Source organism: Etheostoma cragini, chromosome 1, assembly GCF_013103735.1.
Source record: "Etheostoma cragini isolate CJK2018 chromosome 1, CSU_Ecrag_1.0, whole genome shotgun sequence".
NCBI classification, from domain to species: Eukaryota; Metazoa; Chordata; class Actinopteri; order Perciformes; family Percidae; genus Etheostoma; species Etheostoma cragini.
The window spans coordinates 26218030-26243811 of NC_048407.1; the positions used below are offsets into that span (position 1 = coordinate 26218030).

General features: G+C 39.1%; 1 protein-coding gene across 6 annotated transcripts in view; it reads left to right on the forward strand.

Moving 5' to 3' along the window:
• LOC117948892 (protein unc-13 homolog C) overlaps positions 1–25782 on the forward strand; it is a 99691-nt gene that overhangs the window by 47807 nt on the left and 26102 nt on the right. For all 6 annotated transcript variants that reach the window (XM_034878880.1, XM_034878839.1, XM_034878844.1 and 3 more), the window contains 4 exons: positions 5142–5231; positions 6229–6357; positions 12535–12668; positions 14848–14933. In XM_034878880.1, coding sequence (XP_034734771.1) covers positions 5142–5231; positions 6229–6357; positions 12535–12668; positions 14848–14933 — 439 coding nt within the window. The remainder of the gene's footprint in view (positions 1–5141; positions 5232–6228; positions 6358–12534; positions 12669–14847; positions 14934–25782) is intronic.

The following is a 25782-nucleotide window of genomic DNA, read 5'->3' on the forward strand; positions in this document are numbered from 1 at the left end:
TTGGAAAATGGCTGCAATGAAACAAAGAGTGAAAAATTTAAAGGGGTCTGAATACTTTCCGTACCCACTGTATATTAGGTTAATTTGTCAATGACCACATAAAAAAGGCAAATACACTTACAGTCATATCTGAAGTCTTACTTGCTGTGTTGAATTGGACCACATTTTTGTGAAATGTATTTCTAATATTTTGTCCACCCCCACTTACATATATGCTGGGGAAATACAATTTCTATTCTGCGGGGGTAGTGGCATTTCATCCCCCACCGAGTTGGTCTCACTCACACTTTTTATTTTTCTGTATGATTGAGGTTCATTCTCCTGGTCATTTGTTCTGTGATTGTCACTGAATAATGAGCAGCAGGCAACATCTGTTAGCAAGCTCCACTGCAATCTTGTATATAGAGAATTTTCAGGTTGACCGTATGTCTTTGATGTAAACTGTTGAAAGTTGCCATTTGATGGCTCACTAGGCTAGAAAGCTAATATATCCTAGTCTATTTATTTCAGATCATTTTCATTTACATGTGCCGCAGCTTCAACTTCAACATAAGAGGAATGTAGCACAATATGGATGTGAAAGCAGTTATAAATAGCCAATGTGACAATAACATTTGTTTCAGTTAAAATCAACAAATATTTGTGATAATTAATCGTGATCTCACTATTGATCAAAATAATCGTGATTTTTTAAAATTATTATTTATTGTATTTTGTATTTTATTACATTACAAAATTATCATTTTGGGCATAATCGTGCAGCCGTATTGCAACATCTCAAAATCCTGGAAGGACTGAATGCCGCATAGCTTACTTAAATGAAGTATACCTAAAAAGCTATCTTAGTTAAAAAATATATTCAAAATTTAAATTTACAAAAAGACATGAAAAGCTCTTGATAATGTTTTTTAACCACATGTACCCCTGCACACCTTTTCAAATTACCTACCAATGAGTAAGAGTTATTTCAAAAGAACATTCAAAAGCATTGTTAATGTTCCCTTACCCCAAAATGGTTTTCCCAATGCTCAAGTTCATGCGTGATACACTGCAAAGTTTCAGTGTTTTCAGTTTGTCTACAGTAAATCTTAAAAGTGGCACTGTCCTAATTATACTGTAAAACAAAAGTTTGACTCTGGTACATTAACAAAAAGACCCTAGGTTGCATTTTGGCCGCAGTTATGCTTTAAGTGAAGGAGAGATGGCTTCTTTTATTTTCGGATGGCCCGGCTGTCTGGTGATGACACGTTCACTGAGAGCAGTCACAGAATATCACATTGGCTTCACCTGCCAGCATTGCCCTGCTGCTCTCTTGTCAAGCCTGCCACAGACCAGTGGTTCTTTCTCACAGACACACGCACGCACACACGCACACCATACTGTCATTCTCTCACTCATGAAGCCGTCCCACAGAGCCGGCCTGCCACTATTGGACAATAATAGGATTCAGATCTGGCTTCTTTGCCTGTTCACCGTATGGATTTCCCTATAATGACATTCTGAGGTATATTGAGTTTGCTTTTGTAAAATAGGGGACTTAAATCAGCAGAGAGGGAGCCAGGGTGCAGCTGCCACTCTACATTTTGCTACATATGCGTTTTTTCCTTTAAACTTAATTCCAACAGCCCTCATACAGGGTGACACCTTGTATAGTCAGTCTGTCCCAGCTGGGATTTGCAGGTTTTGCTGCGACATATCAGTGTTCAGAACACGCTGCGAGGGATTTGGGCTTAGTTTGGACAGTTTGATATAAAGTTATATTTGTTCAGTAAGCACCCCTGGGAGTTTTTTTTTTTTTTATGAAACTCTGTGCAGTATTAATGCTTTGTTGCTTTCTACGGAGCTGTACTTCCTACTGCTGCCTCACTTAAAAAAAACCTAGTTAGTTGTTCCATACTGTACTTGTAGCTCTCTACAGCAGGATTGTGTCATATTCAGTAACATTGAGCTGTTAAAGCACCTCATGAACAAAAAATTACACTTTTGGGATAATATCCACAATGTTGCTCTATAGTAATATGTACTTATAGCTTTGCCAGACCTTCCTCCCCAGTGCTGCGGGGGAGGGTCTGGCTAGTCCACACAGCATTCCGGGATGGGAGAAAAACATTCTCTGGTTTATTGGCATTTCTTTAAACCAATCACAATCGTCCTGGGCGGCGCTATGCGCCTTTTAGGAGCAACGGCATATGCCTCTGCTCATGATGGTTAGAGTGCAGGGTGACCAGTGCAGTGTTCCTGTGGCAGTTTGAGGTCCAGTGCACTTCAGTGCATGACTGCTTTTGATCTCTTTTTCCACATGATTACCAGCACTCACTCCGGTGTTGCCCGGTGTTTTTTTAGCCGTGTTTTCATGCTGCCTTTGTAAAAAATGTTAATGTTAAAATACACAGTCTAAATGTACACAACAAACAATACACTGTATTTTTGTTTTTGATGATAAGCAGCCACTGCTTTAAGGTTTGGCACTCAGTGTAGGCAAAAGCCCAACATAACATGTAATGTGCTCTAAAACAAAGTCAAAGAACTAAATGCTCATCAGCATCACTCACTCCTCGTCCCGTCTCATAATGGACTTTCAGTCATCTGACAGTGCTGATGTTGTCTCTACTTTGGCTCAGAGACGGATGCTTTGCTTTTTTCGTATGCTTGGCTGCTTCTGGGCAATACATCTGTTCTTTGTTAAACATCAGCAATTGTAAAGTACGGTAAGGCACTGAATTAATAATGTTGTATGTTAATCAGAAACAGAGAGACTCTGATTAAATAAAAAATAATCACAGTTGTGTCGATAATGAATTCATTTTGTGCACCCATCAAAACATAGTTCCAAATATCAAATTAGATTGGTAGCTGAGATCATAATACGTTGTGTTTGTGAGGAACCCACCTATCCCCTTTGCAGCAAACATAATGAGCTCCCATGAGCACTTTACTTTATTTGACTTCAATCACCATAATTATACAGCTAGATTACAATTTGATGTCATAATTCACTAATAGATTAAAAATGCTACACTGTAAAGCATTTTTCCCCTTTATTTAAATGTATAGAATATTATATGAGATTGTATTATGTCTGCAAAGAAAATAAATGGTTTCATTTAAAAACCAAACCGACTCAGTGGATCAGACTTCCACTATGACTGAAAGGTAGCCTGGCAGTTGTGAAAATTGCAGTCTTTCATGGCTATTTTTCCTCTCCTTGGTAAAGATGTTATTGCCTCTGTTGGAAAAGCAAGAAAGCACTGACTAGTTTGACATTGCTTGAGGAATGCAGGGGCCTTAGTGGCTTACCAACAGATAGATAGATATTTTATTCATCCTGATGGAAATTTTAAGCATCCAGTAGCAAGACCACCATAACACAGCGAACAAATATACATACATATATCACACTTCCATAAGAATAAAAAAAAAAAAATGCAACGACCATGATAAGGTAAGGTACTATGGTAGGCTGTGTCCAACGGTGAGGGGGCAAAAGTGAACAGTGTCAGGATTGAACAGTGTAGTAGATCATAATTAAATGTTAATTATGACTATAAAATATTAACATAATATAAAATATATAAAATATTGTTTAGCTTTTTTAGCAAGAAAGTTGCATTGCAGACCTAATTGGTTTCACTCTATTAAAGTTGCAAGTTGTTCTTTAAACGCCTCGACAACTGTCACTCATCTCCTCGAATTGTAGGTTGTAAATGTTCAGCACAATGATTTTAGGTGGTGTACCGAATGATGGCATCACTCAAGGTTGCAGTGGAAGCTACAGGGACTGATGGTTTCCCTTTTGTCTGAAGGCTACATGTATGTGAGGTTATTGAACTTTCAGTGTCAGCAGAGAAAGGGTAGTGACTGATGGCACTCAGGCTCCATTCTGTGAATAAGACTGATCGCAGTACAACAGCTGCAAGACAATTTTATTCTTTGATTGTAATAAATTGTAAGAATGTGTATTGGAAGGATTCTGTGGACGGAATAAGACAGGATACTCAAGCTTCTTAAATCCCATTTTAAAATGTAAACTGAATAAAATCTTTTTAGAAAGAAAGACGTGATGAAACACTTTTAGAACTATACTTTCATAGGAATTATTGTTAATTTAAAAGGTCTTTTTTTTTTCAAACAGAAGCCAAAATAGTAGATTATGGTTCACATTTTCTTGTGCACAATGTGTGTCAAGCTTGTTTTACTGGAGGCTATTGGGGACTACACATTCATCTCTAAACTAGACTGCTACTATTAATCGTGAGTCTAGAAAAATATACTGTAAGTAGGCATCTGACTGTCTGTAAAGCATTAACAGGCCTCCACATTTATTGCTGGATCACCTATGACCATGCCTGTTACCTTAAAACTCTGTCACTGAATCACTGAGTGATGAAGTTCCACTATTGGTCTGAGTGAGTGTGATTAAATGAGTGTTGTTGTTTCCCCAATGGCCTGTGACAGATAAACTACTCGAAAAACAAGTAGGCCTATACATAGTGGGAGTTTCCAGGTTGTATTGGAAGAATTATTTTCAAAACGCCATTGTCTGTTTTGTGTTTTTTGCTTCTTCTTTGAAAACTCTCAATCTGAAGTTTTTTTATTTAATTTCATCATCCCAAATAAAAATCTCCATGTTGCCCCTATCCAAAAGCTGTCAAGCGAGTTTTGCTGCCTTGATCGGAGATAGACTTCTCCTGTGCTTGTACTGTCAAGCCTACAGGCCGCTGTGAAGATTTGGCTCCATTTCCTGAATCTCCATTGAGCAGTTATTGACAAACTACAGGAGGGATAGAAAACGAGCAAAATTATATTAGACCACTAAGAGAGAAGAGAACTAGGATAATGTATGGGCCAGTGAAGCCTTTCCTCTGGGCTGTCAGGGCTTTATATGCTCCTCGTCACGGTGCTTTGCACTGCCTGATGACTTCATGGCCCCGAAATAGAGGTTTTCATCAGCAGAGACCTCCCTTGTCCACTAAACGATTAGACAGAGAGTCATTTTGGTATGATTGCTGGGCGTTGCTCGGTAATCAATTTCAATGTTTCTGGTTAAGCAATGTTGTGGGTGGGGTTGTGAGACTTTAAAAGGCTGCTTTCAACAAGATTTCTCCTCATGTTATTTTTCCTCTCTCTCCTTCTTACTTCAGGATAATTTCCCTGCAGGAAACCCAGAGCGTCTCCAAGATCTTAAATCCACTGTTGATCTGCTGACCAGCATCACCTTCTTTAGAATGAAGGTAGCGTGTGTGTGCGTGTGTGTGTGTGTGTGTGTGTGTGTGTGTGTCGTATTGACCACACTGCTAACTTACCTTTGTAGAGTTTTTTTTTAAGCTTCATCATAGAAGGGTTGTGCCCTTTTCTGAGAGACTAGTAATACTATTCTGAACATTTAATTGTAAACATAAAGCCACATTGATTTTAAGCGGGTTTTGTTTAGGTAAAATTGATTAAACTCATAATTTAAGGAAACCTGTCCCTCTCTACACCACTGATTATTCAAATCCAAGTAATTTATTGTTGCACAATTTCTTGACCGATTTTATTGACCAATACAATAGAGTCATGTTTGTGTTGTTTGTGTTGTTGTTTGTGTATACAGTTTAGGTGTTGAACTGTATACCACAGTTACTACTGTACATGTTCAAAACGCTTCCAGCTGTGTCGTGCTCCGCCAACACTATGTCTTGACATCTTCCACTGTATGAAGGGCCCGGTTCTATTCAGCTTTCTTTTGGCAGGAGTGTGAGTGTAGAGCTGGTGCACTGAAGCGTTGCTAAGATGGCAGCTTTGAGCAAAGGAATGAAATCTGTCACTTTAGCTTACCAACGCTTTCAATCTGTGCAATGCCCATGCTGCGCTTTACTGTGTATATGCACACCTGCTCACACACAGGAGCTACAGTGTTACTTACTGTATAAGACTGTAGTTCATTTTGCTGCACACACACCTAAATGCCAGTCTGGCCACATGCCAATTACGATATACATAATGGATAGCTTGCTCTTTTTCTACAACAAAGTTATATCTTGGGATTAATAGTTCATGTACATGTAATATGATATTATTATGTTATCACTCCACTGATGGATGGTACACTATACATTGAAATTGATTTAAGACACAGTAACTGTCATTGATTTTGGGTTGCTAACATGATATATAGTTATTGTACAATTTTACTGCCATGGGACCGAGCACCTAAAATTTTAATCATTAATGTGTTTTTATTTGCAGGTACAAGAGCTCCAGAGTCCACCGAGAGCCAGTATGGTGGTGAAGGACTGCGTGAAGGCGTGCCTGGACTCCACATACAAATACATTTTTGATAACTGTCATGAACTGTACAACCAACTCCTTGACCAGGTAAACAGCTTTCAGATCCTTTTGACTATCACTATTAATTAATCTGTTCAGTTAATTAATCAAACTCTATATTCCTTACATTACATATTGCAGATAGTAGACACAGATTCTAAACAATGTGTCATTTTAACATGTAATAAGTTCTCACTTGGATTTGTTTTTCCTACATCTTGAAACTCTAAACGCTAATCAAATCATACACCAAGACCATTTAGCTGAAATGTAGGTTTAACAAGAATAGTTACTGTACTATAGTTGTGTGTGCTTTTATTTAATTGTGTCAAAAAGATGAAGAAGAGATGAAGGTGCCAGGTCATAAGGTGTGGCTAGTGTTAGAGTCTAACAAAATAAGGTGCAGGCATGGTTCTCGCACCATACCTGGACCGTGCCTCTCATCTCCAGAATATAGCTTTTTTTTGCTGCGGCCACTGCATGTTGCAACATGATGATAATTGGCTCATTGGTCAGTCAAGCCTTTCACCCAATCACTTCTTCCTTCACCTTTCTCCTAAACACCTTAGTAATCAGATGTCATTGTAAACTTTTTTTAAAGAAGATTTTTTAAAGTAAACCCTGCTCTGAGGGTTTTGCTTTTAACATCTGGTTTTTTGTCTTAAAGTTTGGAGTATTTTGTTAGTTGGTCGAAATCCAGTCCCAGTGCTTATCAATCATCTTGAGACACGTCATACTAGGGCTGTTCAATACTTTTTAGGAGCTGACCGAATCACCTCATAAGTATTGAGTATTGAAATATGCCTAATGATTCAATACACAATTTCAAAGTCACGTACTGGCATTGGTATCGGAAATGTTTGAGCCGTACCCGGCCCAACGTTTTACCTTCAAACACATTGTCACATCTGTGGCTGAAGCAACCTTTGTACATCTTGCAGCAAATGTTGAAAAGCTGAATGTTAATGCAAACTGTAATTGTAATTACTGCGTGGCATTTGTTTACCCCGTTTTTATTATGGGATTTGTCTGCCAGCTGTTTAGCTTTAGTGTTCTTTTGTTTCTTTTGTTATGGTTGTTGTTGTTGTTATGGCTTCCCTTGGCTTAAAAAGCCATATAAGCCAAGCCAACCCATCCAGAGCAAACAAACAAGATGTTATAAACTATTAACAAAAATGCTAAATGATAAAAAGGGTGTTGTATTCTCATGCATAGTACACACTGGACACTGGCATATGTGTTTATTGTTATTTTAAAGGTTATTTGCATTTGCATTTCTTAATAATTTCATGAGTGAACACAGTGTGAGCAAGAGCGTCTAAACTGAAATGACAGCATACCTGCTCTGCTGATTTACATATGTAGTCACATTTCATCTACAAACTAGCATTTCAACATATGGTAATTAGCAAAGCAGATAGGCAACACTAACTAGATAACTGACACTTAATATAGTCTTGATGAATGTACTACCTTCATCACTGGAAACAGTGAGCTGTTTAAGCGTGGTGATGTAGCTTACTTAAATTCATACCTGAAAAATCAGCCTTTAATTATTGGTAGTCCTTTAAAAGTAATTAATATTAAATAACGGTATTACTTTTGGACCGCTCTGAATTCATTTATCAAAAACGCAAGGTAAAAATACTTTTTTCTAATATTTTCTGGTAGGTGCTGGCACTCACATCATGCCTTTATCAAGCATCACCTTCAGCCTGTCATAAAGCAGACATCACGCCTTACCTTCTCAGCTTTAGTAGGCTTTGTATGTGGTTTTTCAGTGTTTTAAGCCCCCAATTTCTCCAGGCAATGCTGCCTGGAAGGCACTAGGATTAGGCAACGGTTATGCTTTAGATTAAGGTTTTGGTTAGATGCCTTAAAGTCAATGGTCGCAGCGCTGCCTGGACTGAGACGTTGGGGAATTAAAAATACCATCGATCATTGATGTATGCCAATGCCGGGGAAATATAAATTCATTCCAACCTGGGTGGAAATCAATAGGCTATATGTTATGATTAGACAATAATAATGTTCACCGCGTCTATTGCAAACTTTGCATGAAAGACTTCAATCTTCTAAGAAAGAAAAGTCCAAAGTGAAGAGCTGCACAAAGGCAGCCAAGTATCAGGCAGCACTTAACCTGATCCAATCACCATCTCATCTGTTCAAGCCTCTTTTGGCTCTCAAGTGTCCACATGGGTAATGTAAGAGCTCAAAAAATAAGTTTCAACATTGACAATAACAGTATACTGGCGTAAAAGTATACCGCCATACTACCTCCACATGTAGGAATGGATCACTAGCATGCCACAAGCAACTGGAGTTCTCATATTAATTCAAAGAAACACAGTCCAGACCACAGTTAGGGTCATCCGCACACATGAGGATTTCCATGGGCTAGTTTACTTGCTTGAGTAAATCAGGCAACAGGCAGTTCCGCCTGATTATTTTACAGTTTACTTCCCAAGAAAAATGGCCTCCACATCTCAGAAGATAATGTCTCTCAGGATAATGTGTGCAATCCACTCAAAAGTTGAATAATAATCTTCCTTTGTTTAAACAGCCTGAGGGGTGGTAAGCAATTACCAAACCGGAGGGATAGACACTTTTGCTAATTACGTCTTCGTCCGCCACAGTTTTACAATTGGCAGCCTCTCCATCAATGCTTCCTCTTAGGCAGAAGAAAAGAACGTTAGCTTCACCCCAGAGCAAATCTCATTGTGACTATAAATGATTATGTTCACATACACTAGGTAGCCTTTGACTCAGTAGATAGAACACATTTCAGACCCCAATTCTCCAGTTGCTAACGGTGACTGAGTGTGGTGACACAAGCGCTGACACTGTGGCCAGGCAGGCGGTGAAATATCCCAGCCACAACGAGGCTTTTTGCATAACATAACAACAAAGCTCGGTTCTTTTGCCTTGGCGTTAAATTACTCGGGGAAGGACTGGCAGGGGGAATCTAGCTCAACAGTTTCTTAAATCCCGGCAGGAAAAGGAGGATTTTGAAAAAGCAAGACAAAAGGGAAAGAGGGCAGATGAATCTCAAAATATAGGACCTATTTAAGAGTTATTTCACACTTTTTTGTTAAGTACTTAATTCCACATGTGTTCATTTGTAATTTTGATGCCTTCAGTGATAATCTACAATGTAAATAGTCATGAAAATAAATGAAATGCATTAAATGAGAAGGTGTGTCCAAACTTTTGGCCTGTACGTGTGTGTGTGTGTGTGTGTGTGTGTATATATATATATATATATATATATATATATATATATACATATATATATATATCTACACACACATACAAATTGATTTGATATCTACATATATCATCAACATTATCACATATTTGCCAACACTACTCAAATGGTTGATTTAACTCTGTCTGACTGAAACATTGTTTGTTTTCAGAATGTGTGCCTTAGAGTGCATTCTTTGATATGTAAAATTTCTGGGCCTTAAAATGCATTGCAACAGCTTCAGTTCTACCCATAGCTCTTTCTCTTGGGAATTTGATCACATTCTTCCGGAGCATCCTTCAATCAGAGACTGTAATTTATGTCACATTGTGAGAACTGATGAGGAGCCAGTTGTATGCTAATGCTGATTTCTCCCACACAGGGACTGAAAGTGCTAAACAATAAACATTAACCACTAGCTACCCTCTAGAGGAGCAATACACTGCTATGAATATGTCTTCTAGTGCCCCCACCACCACAATTGAGCATGCAGAGTTGCAAAACTACACTGTGAGCTACAGTATTCACCTCCTAGTACAACCACTCCATGAGTTTGATGTTGAATGTAAAAAGACAGAAGTCCACTTATCACCTTTAACAATGTGTGTGTACATACTTGAGGTGAATACAGATGAGCACAGGGAGTCTACACTATGTTTAAGCGGGATGCATGCTGCATCCAATTCGGTGGGATAACACAACCTTCAGTGTCCTTCATACATGCATACAGCTATGCACACGCACTGACAGGTTTTGCATAGCTGAGTTACCTCCTGCAGAGATATTTGTTTCATCATATCACGCCTCCTATTTAACAGAATTTTACCTTGTTGCATGTAGTAGCATTTCTCCCCCTGATGGCCCAGGCCTCTAATACCAGGTCAGACCTTCCTCTTTGAAGCAAGCATCCCTATTCTAATTTCATTAACTATGAATAAGGGGCCAGTAACTACTTGTTAACCTCTCAATATTTTCAGGTTCATGATTAATGGGCCAAGCAAATCTGTCTCTGGCGCTGCTTGCCTTAATTTATGATCACACTAAACAATGTTGTTTCACATCTCAGCCTTCCTTTACCAGTTCTAGTAGCACATACTGTAGATGATTTCCCAACACAGTCTTTCGGTCAAGATTCCGTTACATAAAGATCCCTGTTGCCTCCATGTTGGAAAGCACTGCATTTTTCATGTCTTGCTACACAGCAAATGTAAATGAATATGCAAATTAGAAATGCATGAGCCTTTGATCAATATGATGCCTGGGATGGAACCTCCCATGGAAGGAGTAGTAATCAGTTGTCATGACCATGGCAGTGATAGACTTAACATTTGCAGCCCCAAACCCAAATGATTAAAGTAGTGAACACTGGGTTGACACGGAATCAGCTGTAAGCTGCATCTGTGTTTCTTGTTGCTGTGAGATTAAATTCCTCCAGCTGCAAAGTCTGCCTTGCACCACCAGACATTTAAAACAAGAATCAACGTCATCACACATAAGTTGATTATTGTATGAATTGATTAGGTTTTAAAGACTGCATCAATGATGAATTGCCTCATGTTGCATTTCAATTTCCCCAGCTCTTACTACAACATCTACTCTGTGTGCTGCACCAAAGTCAGTAGGCTTATGGTTGTTGAATTATTCAACCTAAATAATTAAACTGATTGGAACATGCTTTATTTCAACACTTTTTTTCAGCAACATACATCAAACATATCTTTTGCTTTAGTCAGAGATACTGTATATCCACAAATGAGAGAATGTGTATTGCATCCCATTGGGAGGGTATGTACCCGTAGTCCACAGTTATAGTTCACATTTGATATTGTCAGAGTGCATAGGCATGTGTGTGTGTGTTGCATGTTGTTATGTCTGATACAGAGCTGTCAGTATGGCTGAGTTTGTTTCGGTATATGCAATCAGCTCTGTGTTTTCTGTGTGCGTGGCCTTGCTTGTTTTCTGTGCAACCTGAACAAGGCAGAGTGGAGGACTGAGACAGGGACATGCTGGCTGGAGATCATTATGGTTACACTCAGTGTGGGGTGAGCAGATGCTAGAGTCAGTGAGAGGTTTCATATTTATCACCTTTCACCCCGGGACAGCCACTGAGATTTCTGCAAAACACTTTGACGCACAGCCCCATCTACATAAATACATTACTGGAGGCTGAATAAATGTGTTGTTAAAACTTCTTATTTGTAATCCTTAACAATTCAGTCCTAGTTGATTTTGGCAAAACCTGTTATGTTTGCTGTATCTGTTTCCCCTGTTGACAAACCAAATCATGTTGTTGAGGTCAGTCAATAATCTGCCTTTTTTCCATCATGCAACCGTAATCTGCATGCTCTGGTTTCAAAACATCTGGCGCATCTGATAGGATTTTTGCTTTGTGATGTTTTATTACAGAAAGTGTTTAAAACCAATGACCGAAATAATTACATATTTACTGTGTTACTTATGGATGGAATTATAGTGAACAGAAATGATTCTCCTTTATTGCTGGTGGGCCCTAGGACCCTACTTAAGGAACCACTGCATTAGCAGAACAATAAAGATAAAGGCTGATATCGTTGAAATAAAATTCCTATAACAAAAATGCAAAATTACACACATGCATAATTTCAAACAAATCACCCAAAAAAGTTTTCAGTTGTTTTTCAGTTGTTTTATTTTCTAACCTGTGAAAATCGGCCATAACACTTCCTAACCATTGCTTCTTATTCAAGCATATTATCGATAGCGTAAAAAATGTAATGGCAAGATAATATTACTGAATGCATTACAGAATATCTAAATGCATTATAAGTCTGTGACTTACAACAGCAATCTTTGTTTGGCTTTCTCTTTGTGATCCTAGGCAAGTTATTCTATTTTGCCATATCCCAAAATTCTTATTTCCTTATCATATATTCTGGTTCACCTTCAACACACTCAAACCGTCTTCAGACTCTTAACCATCCTAATCTTATTTTCTGTAGAGCCGAAAGCAGGACATTCCCCGAGAGGAGCAGGGTCCGTCGATAAAGAACCTGGACTTCTGGCCAAAACTCATCACTCTCATGGTGTCTGTTATCGACGAGGACCGGACGGCTTACACCCCAGTCATTAACCAGTATGTATTTCTTTATTATACACAACATGCTTTCTACCAAGCCATCTCATCAAATGCATGTTCAACGTGTACTTAATTAGTTAATATGCCAGCTTGTGTGGTAAGGCACTCTCATTACCCATGCATTGTTGAACATTGCGTCAACAACATACCATTTGCTTGTAACCATGGATGCCTAATTTATATTCACCCAACCATTCGTGACCAAATGGACATGGATGTGTTTGACTTGAAAGGAGGTTTAAGGAAGTGTTTGAAATGGAAATATAAATAAATAAAAGTAACATTTGGGTCTTTAATAAGGCTCATGCTAATTGAATATTTAGTTATTTGATCAATATTTATTTTATTCTTTACTGTATGTCTGGCTTCATAATTCATTGCACAGGATTAAATAGACAAGGAAGAGAAATCCCTTTTTACGGACCATATTAAGTATTTCAAAGATTTGTTTTAAAGAGAGTGTGAGAGAAAACAAAAAGCCTTTTTTTGCTCCTGTATATTTGAAATATTTATTTTCTGATGTGAAGACATGAATGAGCAGTGTGTTGTGGTTGTGAGGCAGCCAGGGAAGTCAGCAGTAAAAAATGTTTTGTTTGTATGGTGAGCCACAATATGGATGGATAAAACGGGAATGCAGTATGGCTGAGTTATATAACAGATGAGAGACTTGTTTGGAAAAAAGGGATGGTTGTGGTGATGGTGTTGAGGGGGTTTGTGTTGGCGTCCTTCCGATGGTTTGGTTAATGAAATCCAACAAATTAAACAACCTCAAGAAAATAGAGCGCACCTCGCCTAACGAGAAATAAGATGAAACATATTTTTCTCTATTTTGTCTCGCTCTTACATATCCGCTCGCCTCCCCCTTTTTCTTTTCTCCTTCCTCTTGCTGATTTATGATGCTTATTACAACATTGTTTATGCCCTGAGCTTTCTCACCCATACTGTCTAATGATAGATTTGCAATATTCATGCCCATTTCCCTCAAAGTCCCTTGGTCAAGTTCCAGAGTGACAAACTCTCATGCTTTTTTCCATCAAATCCAGGAGTGGACTTGTTGCCTGCTGCCGTCCGAGGGAAAAAATTTAAAATGTTACTGTTGCTCTGTGCTGAGAATATTTAGAGGTACTTGGGAATCTATTCTAGAAATTGTTGATTCACTAGACTGATAAACAAAATGTATTTTATGATTGGAAATATAAAACAGAATGCTACAGTTGCTTTAGAGCTTTAGTGATTATTTCTAGGAATATTCATTGTGCAGACTGTAAACCACAAAGTATTTATTTTATCACATAGAAGTTGACTGTAAACCATCTACAGCCATGCAGAGTAGATGCAGATGAAGATTTTTATTGTCTGCCTCACCCACAGTTCGTGTGTGCATGATGAGACACGAAGAACACAGGTTGAGAGAACAATTCTGAGAGTGATAGAGATGAAAGAGGGAGCAATTGTTTTGGGGATTCTTGTTTAGTTTTTTTTCTCTGGTAGCCACTGAAAGCACAAACCCGCCTTCTAATCTCAGTGCTTGTACCTTTGCTCTATAAAACGATGTGCCAAAGGTTGAGGAGGAGGAAAGGGTGGAGGAGAGAAGAGTGTGCAGACAAGCTTGGGCATTGGTTTCCGCCGGAGTGTCCCGGCTGAGCAGATAACTGTTTAAATGGAACTCAGCAGACAAATGTTTTGTTGGAAACAGGGCGGTCTTCAACAAAAGTAAAACTATTACAGATAAATTGACCTATCAGTTCTCAGGCCACTCCGCGGTCATCTATAAATGTCCTCCCATCACTATCTGAAAATGCGGATAATTAAACCATTGACACCTCACATTAAAGCTTTGACTTAAAATCTATAGGCGTTCAAAATAGCAGATTACTTACCAAATAGGTTGCCACTCCCCTCTCTCTCTCTCTCTCTCTCTTACTTTGCGTAGTCCTTTCCTCTTGCACTTCATCTCATTGTTACGCCCCAGGCATGCATCTTGCTATTCTGCCCCAATTCAACCAGGTTTGGAAATGACAGGGTGTTATTAGTTGAGATTCCCCAACCATTTCTTCTTTCACATCTGTTAAGTCGTTTGTTAGAGACTCAGGCTGGCCCAAGCCATCGGGCCACCCAGTCGAGCATGTTATTATACGGAAATGAGTCTGATTGAAATCCGTTTCAATTCCACTAGGTTTCCACAAGAGCTGAATGCTGGCAAGATCAGTGCTGAGATCATGTGGAGCCTCTTTGCCCTGGATATGAAGTACGCAATGGAAGGTGAGTAATGCTGCTAATCAGGCAATTATCTTTTGCTTAAGGTCATGTTTGTGTTTCTCTGTAAGGGAGTGAATGAGGGCTGAAGATAAACGGTATGAATAGATTGAGTGGTGGTAAAGAATATAGGGTTACACTTTTTTTAAAGATTATTTTTGTGGGCGTTTATAGGCCTTTATTTTCACAGTGCAGATGAAGACATGAAAGGGGGGAGAGGGGAAAGACATGCGGCAAAGGGCTGCAAATTGTAGTCGAACCCGCTGTACGCCCGCTCTACCAACTGAGCTAACCTGGCCACAATAATAGGTTACACTTTAAACCACTACCATAAGGTACACATAGTCATGACTAATAGCTAGTTTTTAGCTATTCGCTAAAAAGCCGTTCATTCTATTTTGTCCCTTTTCCCTGTAAACTTACTCAGGAAGAAGCTCTAAGTGCTCTTTTTTTATCTGAGTGCTGTTTATTGGCGTGTGTCACAGGGTTGTTTGTCAGCTGTGTCTGTGGTCAGTTCTACTGCCAGTCTAGATTACTCTTCCCTGATTTCACTCTATTGATCCTAATTGAGAAACTGGAACTTCTTTTAATCAAGATAAACAATCAATTGTGTAATCGAAAACAGATGAGATGCTTAGGTGTTTGCGTGTGCGTGCGTGTGTCAAAACTGTCAAACTGTTCTAATCCCCCAAATTTACCATGATTATGGATACACAGCAGCCATTGCAATTAGCATATTTACAATAGTGTTTAGAATAAAGCCACTAAAAGGGAATTTTGCACCATAAGAAAGGAATGATTTACAATCTGTAATCTAGCATGAGCCAAAATAATCAATCACTTCCTTCAACTTCCACTAATTACTCAAGAGTGTATATCTGTCATTCCGTAGCGTCCAAATGGTGACAAAGAAATTTGCTGCCTTTTTTCTAACACCAAAAGAGCTTATTGGTGATTTATTCTCATCTTTTCAGCACACACCTACAGTACTGCTTTCCCGATGCTAAGCCATCTTGTGTTGCTATGGTAACCAGGTGCCACAGCACATTGCAGTGTGTTGATATACCCACACAGGGCACACATAGATTCTGTACATTATACTGTAATATGATTTTGTATATGAGGTGGTTTTAAATGTGATCTGCTTTTTGGCTACAGAGATGTGAATGGACTTCATGCATCTAAATGTTACCATGCATCATATTTAAATGACATGTGCAGCTTCAGCTATGTGTGTGTATAGATGAATACATAATTCTGAGGTAATGAGCAGTTATAAAGCAGCGAGAAGGTGGCCGGATTACGGGAACTGAGATTTACATTAAATCACTAATCCTAACCCTTTTTCCTTTTTTTTTTTTACATCAATCTTTTTTAACATTCACCATATCCTTGTAAAATGAACTGTGATAGCTTGTTGTTTACTGAAAACAGTACCGTCTATCTCACAGTAGTGGTGATGGTTTCTGTTGCTTTCTGTTACAAATAGTTGTTACTTGTTACCTCAGGTTCTTCCTTTGCCCTAAAGAGACCTCCATCAACCTTTTTTCATCACCTGGCAATGCACTAGTCTCTGAAACTGTGTCTTTGTTTGTACTGGAAGGATAGTGACCTCTGTATGTTTTGTGTTGCAACACCAACCAGAATATTTTGCACAAAATCCAGTCTACTGACATTGTGAAAAAGAATACCATCTCTGTTGAGAAAGTTAAAACTGTAGTATAATAATCTCCCCTTTACAGATATGCCCACTTTACGCTAAACCATGCTTTTTTTCCTCATGCGTTACAAATGTGTTACATTTGCATGTTCTAAAAGTGGTAACTATTTCATGAAAGTGAGACCATTTTTAAAAACTTGACCTCACTGTATAGAATGACCTGTTGGGACCTTTAGAATAATCACAGCCACATTAAACTTCAAAACTAAGCTTGTCTTCACCGCATTAATTAGTTTAGCTGTTTGCGCTGTGTTATCCTGGCAGACTCTGTGTTAAGACGGCCGATTAAACTCACCGATCTTTATGGATAAAGTGGCACGTGTCACGTAGCAATTTGTTACGAGCACTGTCCAGAAGTAGGTCTTGAGAGTCTCGAACTTGAGTTGATTTTTCTCTTACAATGCAACAAAAGTTTTGTTTACTGATAGTATTAATCTGTCAACATTGTTATTGTTTATGAATTATTAACATCCCTATTTATGACAAAAAGGTAGGTTTCAGGGCATTCAGAGGATGTATGGCTTTAGGTACATCGATAGTAAGGGTGTTTCAGACGGATCTCTTGAAATGGCATATGAATGGCACGCCAATTTGTATGCCATCTTATCAAGATGCACACTCGCTTTTTTGCGTGTTTGCAAAATGAATGAAAGGGCAAAAATCCACATAAGGAGGTTGGGTGGGGCTGGTGGACAGGTAAAACACAGGACTTTCACCCAAGAGGCCGGGGGTTGTGTCCAGCATGATGTGTTTCCTAAACTCAACCGTCGGTTGTTTTTTGTACTACGTTCTTCTTTTCCTAACCCCAACCATGTTTCACGTTTCCTAAACTCAACCATCACTTTCTTCTCGCAATAACATGGCATGTGTGGCTAACACAGCAAGTGACATGTATGTTTACATCCGCTGTATACATCGTAGACATACACGCGGATAGCTCAAAATGCATACGGATAACACGCCACTTGGCTTAAGAAAGTCACGTGTATGTTTACACGTGGAAATAAATTCAGACATTGCTGAGCTGCATATCTAGGTTGATGATTTTCAAATTATTGCAATGCTTCTGCTAAACAGCACAGTTTCATTTTGGTTCAATAACTATTTGGATCACCAGTTTTTTCAATTTTATGAAGGATAATATTCTCAGTTAAGTAGATCAATAAAGAAATAGAGAGACACAGACTCTGGCTCTCAGTATATCTATGTGTGCATATCTGAGTCAGAGCAGCTGGGCATGTGACCACCTAGGGTGTCACTGACTGCTGTCACAGCAGGTTTGGGCTGTGTGTGTTTGTGTGTGTGTGTGTGTGTGTGTGTGTGTGTGTGTGTGTGTGTGTGTGTGTGTGGGTTGGTGGGTGGGTGGGTGTGTGACACAGAGAGAGATAGATTTGCTTGAGGGTGTCCGTGTTACAAAAGTAGACAATAATCATTGATGCACTCAGTCACATATACCCTCTTTCTCGCTCCTTGAGCCTGAACTCTCTTCCCTTGCTTTGCCTCCTCTGCCTCATCTTGTCAGTACATCACTGCCCGCCCACAGTGACACGTGCCAGGAGGTGGACATGACTGTCATGTTCCTCAAAGGAGCACTTTGTATGAATTATTGCTCATTTTTTGTTGGTCCTGGTACTGGCTGTCACAGTTGTAGGTTTGGTTTGGTGGAGACAGGCTAGTAATTAAATGAAGGACATTTTGACAGCTCATGAACCGCATAATAATGTGCTGCAAACATGCACATTGTAAGCCACATAATGTGTTTTACTGTATTGCTTGTAAAACCATATAAAAACAGATGGTCTGTGTATTACTCACACTTAATATTGCAAGTATGTGAGTATAGTTTTTTTGCAGAATAAGATGATGATGTGCATCTTTAAAAGTCTTGGATTGATGATCCATTTACATTAATACCTGACATCTATCAACTTCTGACAAAGCTACACAGTAGCTTAGTTTATTAGCCTCAAACCAGTTGATTAGTTCGCATTTCTTCACATTTTAAAGGTTTGCACAAAATTTACTTGACAATTGTACAGAAACACAGATGTTGAAAAGCAGAGTAATACTGGCTGTGTAAGCAGACTAGCCCAAATAAGGGCTTAATGGCTTTTAACAGAAAAGTAAATTGTTTTTTTATATTGGCCTGATCAGGGAAATGTACAGTATATCTGGCACATACGTGTGTCTGTGTTAGATCTCCAAAAAAGAACAATCTTTGTGATTACATAAGAGGTGACACATAACTGGTAGGGCGGCTGACCGAGACACCCTGAAGGAGGCGGGCCAGAATGTCCTGCTTTGTTGGACTGTGTTTCTCTCTTTGTGTGTATGTGCGTGCAGGCGTGTTTGTCTGTGCATTTGTGGAGTGTTCAGTTGTGCATGTAAGTATGAAAAAATGAATGAGAGTAAAAGAGGAATCTGTGCGTGTGGGGGCCTGTCTGTGACACATGTGCATGTGCATTACTTAATGAGGTCTTTGATGCACCCTCTGCTTTCTGCTCAGAGGCCTTTGGTGCCGGTGCTGGTGCAGAAATGGATGCTGCTAATTTTAGTATCTCTGTGTAAATCTCTGAATATATACAGTATGTGTGTGTGTGTGTGTGTGTGTGTGTGTGTGTGTGTGTGTGTGTGTGTGTGTGAGAGAGAGAGAGAGAGAATGACAGAGAGAGGTAGGATGCAAGACAAAAAGAGAGTGGATAAAATAAGACACTGAGAAAAGGAAAAGGATGTGAGAGAATGAATGACTATGGCTGAGATCACTCATTCATTATCTACATGATAAACAATCAGAAGGGTACTAAATCAATCAGGTAGTGTGTAGCCAGCTCACCAAAACCTCCAAATAAGATGAACAAAGGGTATCACTACTAATCACTACGTATCACTACTAAGGCACACTCAGTCAAAAGTGTGCCTAATAATGGATTAATATGAATAACCACTGTTTTTTGGCATCAAGCAATGATTCATTATCGAAAGTAAAAAGATGTACTCTGTCTAGACTTCAAAATACTTCTGTGATGAAGTTCTACAGTACATGCAGTATATCCACTGTGTGTAGCTGTTTAATGGCTGTGGTCTCTAGAGCATGTCATTAAAGATCCAATGCTCCAGCAGCCCATTAACTCAAATTCAGCCTGTTGGAACAACTTCAATCCATAGAGTATTTTAACTGAATTTTAATTATAGTACCTCTGCAAGGGGAGTTTTGTTTCCAAAGAAAGACATGGTTTAAGGCTTGGGCGTGGCTGAAAGCTGTATCTTGTCCTACGGTGTGATTTGGATAAGTTAATGTGTACTTTTGCCATTTCCAGTATAGCATAGCACATTCAATGTTGATCTCTCATTGCCTCAGCTAAAAGCATGTGGCTTTTTCTGTATTGATAGGTTTAAAACAAAAGATTTCCCAAATGTGACATTCGGGAGTGGACATTTGTTTTAAAGATCTACACTGCAATGGTGATTCACTATACTGAAGCAGAGTGGACTCTTCCATTAGTAAATCATAAGTTTGGCCGTGTCTTAAATCATTAAATGTTTGAGTTAGTGTCTGTGTGGGCTCTGGTGGCATAGCAGAGCTGTGTCAGAATGCCCCCGTGATACAGCTTAGGAGGCCCTTTGACAGAACTGGGTCAGAAGCCAAGCTGAAGGAATTATGTCACATAGATAACTGTTGTATACTGGCCTCGGCTGGTACTCTGGTCCTCCAGCGTTATGTCTTGAACAAACCTGTCCAACCACACACTCCTATAGATCTTTTCACCTGAATGGGAACTAGAGCAGTGACATGCCATGGTGAACCGCTGAAGCTCATCATAATATCCATGGCATTTACATCAATGAGGCCAAGAGTGAGTAAGTCTCCTGTGAGTTTGTCTGTCCCTGTGGGCCCAGTCAGACAAGATGACATCCTCACCAGGGACCTTGAGCCTACTCCTCCCTCAGGACCGCCCACACCAGCAGGGCTCAGAGGCACAAACACACATACAACTATGTATGCATGTAAAGATATGAACACACATGCATAATGTAAAACACATAAATATGAAGGCCCTTTTTAACAGCCTTATGCAATGCTAGATCATGTAAGTACAGATATGTACACTTAATACTTTGTTTATATATGTATATATTAGCAAAGACGCAGAAGAAATGGAATATGAATTGAATGGGTGTGGCGATAAATCACTATCTTCTCAGAGAGTCACATCTCTATTAAACACTTGTACCAATTACAATGACTCTTAATGAAAGTGTCTTACTAAATGAAGAAGAGAGACAAGACTGGCTTCTGCAGGCATTCTATTGTTGTTCAGTAAAGGGAGAGTGGCGAACTGCTAATGTACGGTGCCACAAACCATTTGCATGATTGCATAAACCGAAAATTAACCAATATAATGCATTTTATAAGACAGGCACTGTTGAATTATTTTATTTATTTATTTTTAGAGATGAAGCACATGTTTTTCCCTCATCACCATCTAATTTAACCAAAACCAATTACAGGAGTGGCTTTGACCAACTGGCACTATGCTTGTTTCAAAGCCATGTTGTTTCTCATAGGCAGGCCACATCCTCTGGGTGGGCGAAGCACAGAAAGAGGAGGTAATCTTGCTCCCTATGACCTCGTAAGGAGCAATATTACAGATCGGCTCATCTGAGCTTTCATTTTCTCAAAGGCAGAGCAGGATACCCAGGGCTCGATTTACACCTATCCCCATTTCTGACAGGCTGGGGGAACGCATATCAATTGGTAATAAAAACTCATAAAGTGACATTTTCATGACATGGGACCTTTAACTTTGTAATTAGGTTTAGGACCTGATTTAGGAAAATGGCCTTTTCAGATGAAAAATGCCCACGTCAACAATCCAATCCTAACTTAAGTTAGGATTTGCTTCCTAATTACCAAATTGGAGAAAAAAATCCTATCTTAGACTTTTCCTATCTTAACCTAACATAGAAAGTTTCCGTAACGCAATGTGTATTCTCAGTGCATTGTTTCCCTCTTAAAATCTTTGCATCATTCAAAGTGTGTAGGGCACAAAAATGCCTTACAAATGGATAAAGAAAACATCGAAGAAAACAGCGCTGCTTGCTTCAGTCTTTGTGATGCTACAAAACAATACAATAGCACACTTTCAAACATGCCTGCACCTACACAGTATGTCGAATGCTTTTTTAAATATGTCAATCCAAATAACCTGGAATTGATTTACCGTCCAAAATGTCAGAGTGCCCATTTGAAATAATCTTACACGTCTGCTTTTACAAAATAATTCCTGTCATGGAAGTGAAATTCATCAGTGAATGATAAATTACATTTCTGAGAAGACAGCTGGAATTCTTTAAAAATTAAAAATGTAAAACCCTTTTCTTAAAAAAAACAGATGACTCAATCTAAAGTCACGCATCTTTTGTATGTTTTATAGTAGTATTTTTAAAACACTGCCCCCTGCGGCCTCATTTCCCTCAGATTCTCTCCTCCATTCAAACAATCACATTGGTCTTAGTGATTGGGAAATTATTTCCTTTTGCTTTCATTCAGAGTGTGCAAAGAAGCACATTCTGTGCCTCTGTGCTTCCATTTCTAGAGAGAGAATATGAGCTTTATGACTCCTAAAGTGAAGGGTTTTGAAAGACGAAAGCTTTTCAAGAACTTAACGCTCTTTTAACCTCTTTATCTGTCCTCATACCACAGCTTTTGAAAGAAAAGTGTTACTGCAGATAACTCAGCTGATAGCATGAGCCACTCCATTCAGTAAATGAAATTCAGTTAAAAAATATATAGCAGTGTTTGTTAGACTACATTTGTATTTGTTAGCCAATGAATCAGTAATACTTATCTAAGACAATAGTGCATACTCCTCATGCAGTTCTTAGAAAAGTGGTATGTATCTTTTGGGACCCTTGCCTTTGCTCTAGTGCCACCATCAGGCCAAACTCCCCTTGATAAGAAATATAAGCATATTCATGCTCTCTCGAAGATGTACATTCTGCTTTACATTAGCTTTTTTCTAAAGCCAATCTCAGAACAAACATTATCCTTATATCCCCTCTAGTAGTGTTGATCTATGAATCACATATTTGTCAAAACCATTGTTGTTACTGTAACTTAGAAAAACATAACATGTGTGCAGTGCATCTAACAAGCTTGAGACAGCTCCGATTTCTGGTATAATATTTGTAGAAATTCTTGACTCTTTCTGTAACTCAGACCAAATGTTTATACTTTTGTGCATATTATATGGAATTTATATCATAAAAAATTGGTTTATGTGAGTTCTTTTAAACTCCCCGTCAAGCAGTAATGTGTTTTTTTTTAAAAGCAAGACATTTGGGCCAGTAAGACCTACTACATTGATAACATACAAGTAATACTGCATACAGTACATGTGTTTGATTGTATTCAATGTGGACACACGCTCTGCAAACGCTCACATAGAGCAAGCTAGCAGAACCTGTCTGGCAGCACCAAACAAAACACCTGCTGACCCTTACGTTCTGTCTTCCAACTGACCTCCATCTGCTTTCTTTACATACAGTATGTGTGTGTGTGTGTGTGGGTGGGTGTGGGTGTAGGTGTGACTGTGTGTGTGTTTATGTTGGTGTGTGAGTGTGCAGTCAGAGCGTAGGGCAGAAAGGTTGACAAACTGTGATTGTGTGTATATGTGTGTCCATCCTGTATGTGTATAGGCTGCCTTGCAGCACCAGCTTAGTTATTAAAGTGGCGCTGCCACAGTGGATCTCTTTTCTCAGATATTACGCAGCCTCTGCTCTTACAGTGGATCTCTCTGCCAAGATATAACGCAGCCTCTGCAGCAGAATAACTTCAGGTCTTCTCGAGTAAAAACATTCTTCACTCAATATTCACAATGTTTAAGCCACCTGCTCCTTCAATGACGCAGACTGACTAGGTGAAAACCTTAAATTGTCCCATGACAATTTCAGCCATCAAAACTACTCCAGACATGAAGGTTAGCTATTGATGAAAGCAGCAATCCCTGCCCTCTCCCAGTGTTTGTCTCAAAAGAAAATAACTCTAAGGTGCTGGTATCATTGTGGCTTTTCATATCAGCTATTGGTAAAACATTATAAAACTATAAACGGTCTAATAGTGTGTCTTCTGGGATTTGTGTAAAGACAACTATATGTGAACGTTGAACATACTCCACCTTAGGCTTAACTGTATTACTGGAAAAAATGACTTGAATAAATAGGCTTGCTGCTTAACACAAAAAACATTTGGTTACACATTACTTGAAGTATCTACACAAGAGTTGTACAAGAGTAGTCTACACACAAGTCATAAACGTTTATGACATAATGCTTCTTTTAGAAAGTGTCATTTGGTTTTGTTACGGTTATGGTTAGGGTTATGGTTAGGGTTCATTTGTCATGACTGTGTTCATGACAGTGTAATGTCGCTCTTATGTAGAAAACTTCAAGTAAAGTGTTACCTATATGTCTTTTAGACCACTTGGCCATACTGGGATTTTCTGCTCATCAAGGTTCTGATCCTGACACTGTTTCCTACAGTATGTGTTAAGCCACGGTGGCTATGGCAACAACCTACCTTTCCTTACACCGTAAATGGTCTATAGATGTACGAGAGACATGTTTTTTAGCTTTCTTTTCTTTAACTATTTAAGGGAACTTTAGAATATTTACCCACTCTTCACACACATTAGCCCCCCCTAATAGCACTTAGTTGAAACAGAGAATCTATCAGCAGATTAGCTTGTCGTTCACTACAGAGCCTGTTAACCAGTACCTACATCATTATCTTCAATTCACCTGTCTCTGATCTGCTCCGTGTGTGCAGCGTGGGGCCCAGCACAGGTGGTCAGTGTATCAGCACCGCTGCGGACATGCTGCGGCAGACGTGTTGCACCAGTCCGTGCCCATGTATTTCAGCAGTCCCTGCATTCGGTGAAAAACGAGAGCAGAGATATTTATGATTGTTTGAATTTTTGGCAGGAGCTTTCAGCAATCTCCGTTGCTGTTGTGCCATTGCAGAATGAAAATAGGGGAAACACTGACTACAACGTTTTTAATTTAACACAAATTTAAGTTGATCCTAGTAGGGCTGCACGATTATGGCCAAAATGATAATCACAATTATTTTGATCATTATTGAGATCATGATTCATTATCACGATTATTTGTTGATTTTAACCAAAACAAATTTTATAGTCACATAGGCTATTTATAACTGCTTTCACATCCATATTGTGCTACATTCCTCTTATGTTGAAGTTGTATGTTGTACATACATACAGCTGCAACATACGTTAATGAAAATTATCTGAAATAAATAGCCTAGGATATATTTAAAAAATAAGCTCCTTCACTTGTTTTCAACAATAACTGATTAAAAGCCCTAGGGAGAGAGGGGGCGTGCGATGGGCTTATGCTGCTCAATGAGTGACGGCTGACTCATTATGAATGGGTCCAGCAGGCTCCGTCTCACATGCTATTACTCTACGAACTTGTTAGTTGCATTCAATAACTTCTTCGGTGTTTTTCGCCGCTGCATTTACAGCCGAGTTACTAGCGGAAACACTGGCGTCATCCTCGATTCCTCCATCTCCTTTCAGTCAGACATAAATAATATCTGCCGGTCTGCATACTTCCACCTACACAACATTAACCGCCTCCGTCCCTCCCTTACCACTCACACTGCCTCCATCCTTATCCACAGCCTCATCACCTCCCGCCTTGACTACTGTAACTCCCTCCTTTTCGGCCTTTCTCAAAAATCCCTCCATAAACTTCAACTTCTTCAGAACTCAGCAGCTCGTGTCATCACCAGAACCCCCTCTTTTCATCATATAACCCCGGTTCTTCAGCGGCTCCATTGGCTTCCATTTCAATTCAGAATACAATTTAAAATCCTTCAACTCTCTCCCCCTGTTCAAAACTAGACTCAAAACACATCTGTTCCAGCTTGCTTATCTGTAACTACACTGTTCCTGTTTTTGTTTTGTTTTTTGTTTTTTTTTGTTTTGTTTTTTGTTTTTGTTTTATTTGTTTTGTCACAACTACTTACACTTTTCTGTTCCCTGTATCTGTCTTTTTTTTGTCTGTAAAGCGACCTTGAGTGGCCGAAAGGCGCTGTTAAATAAAATG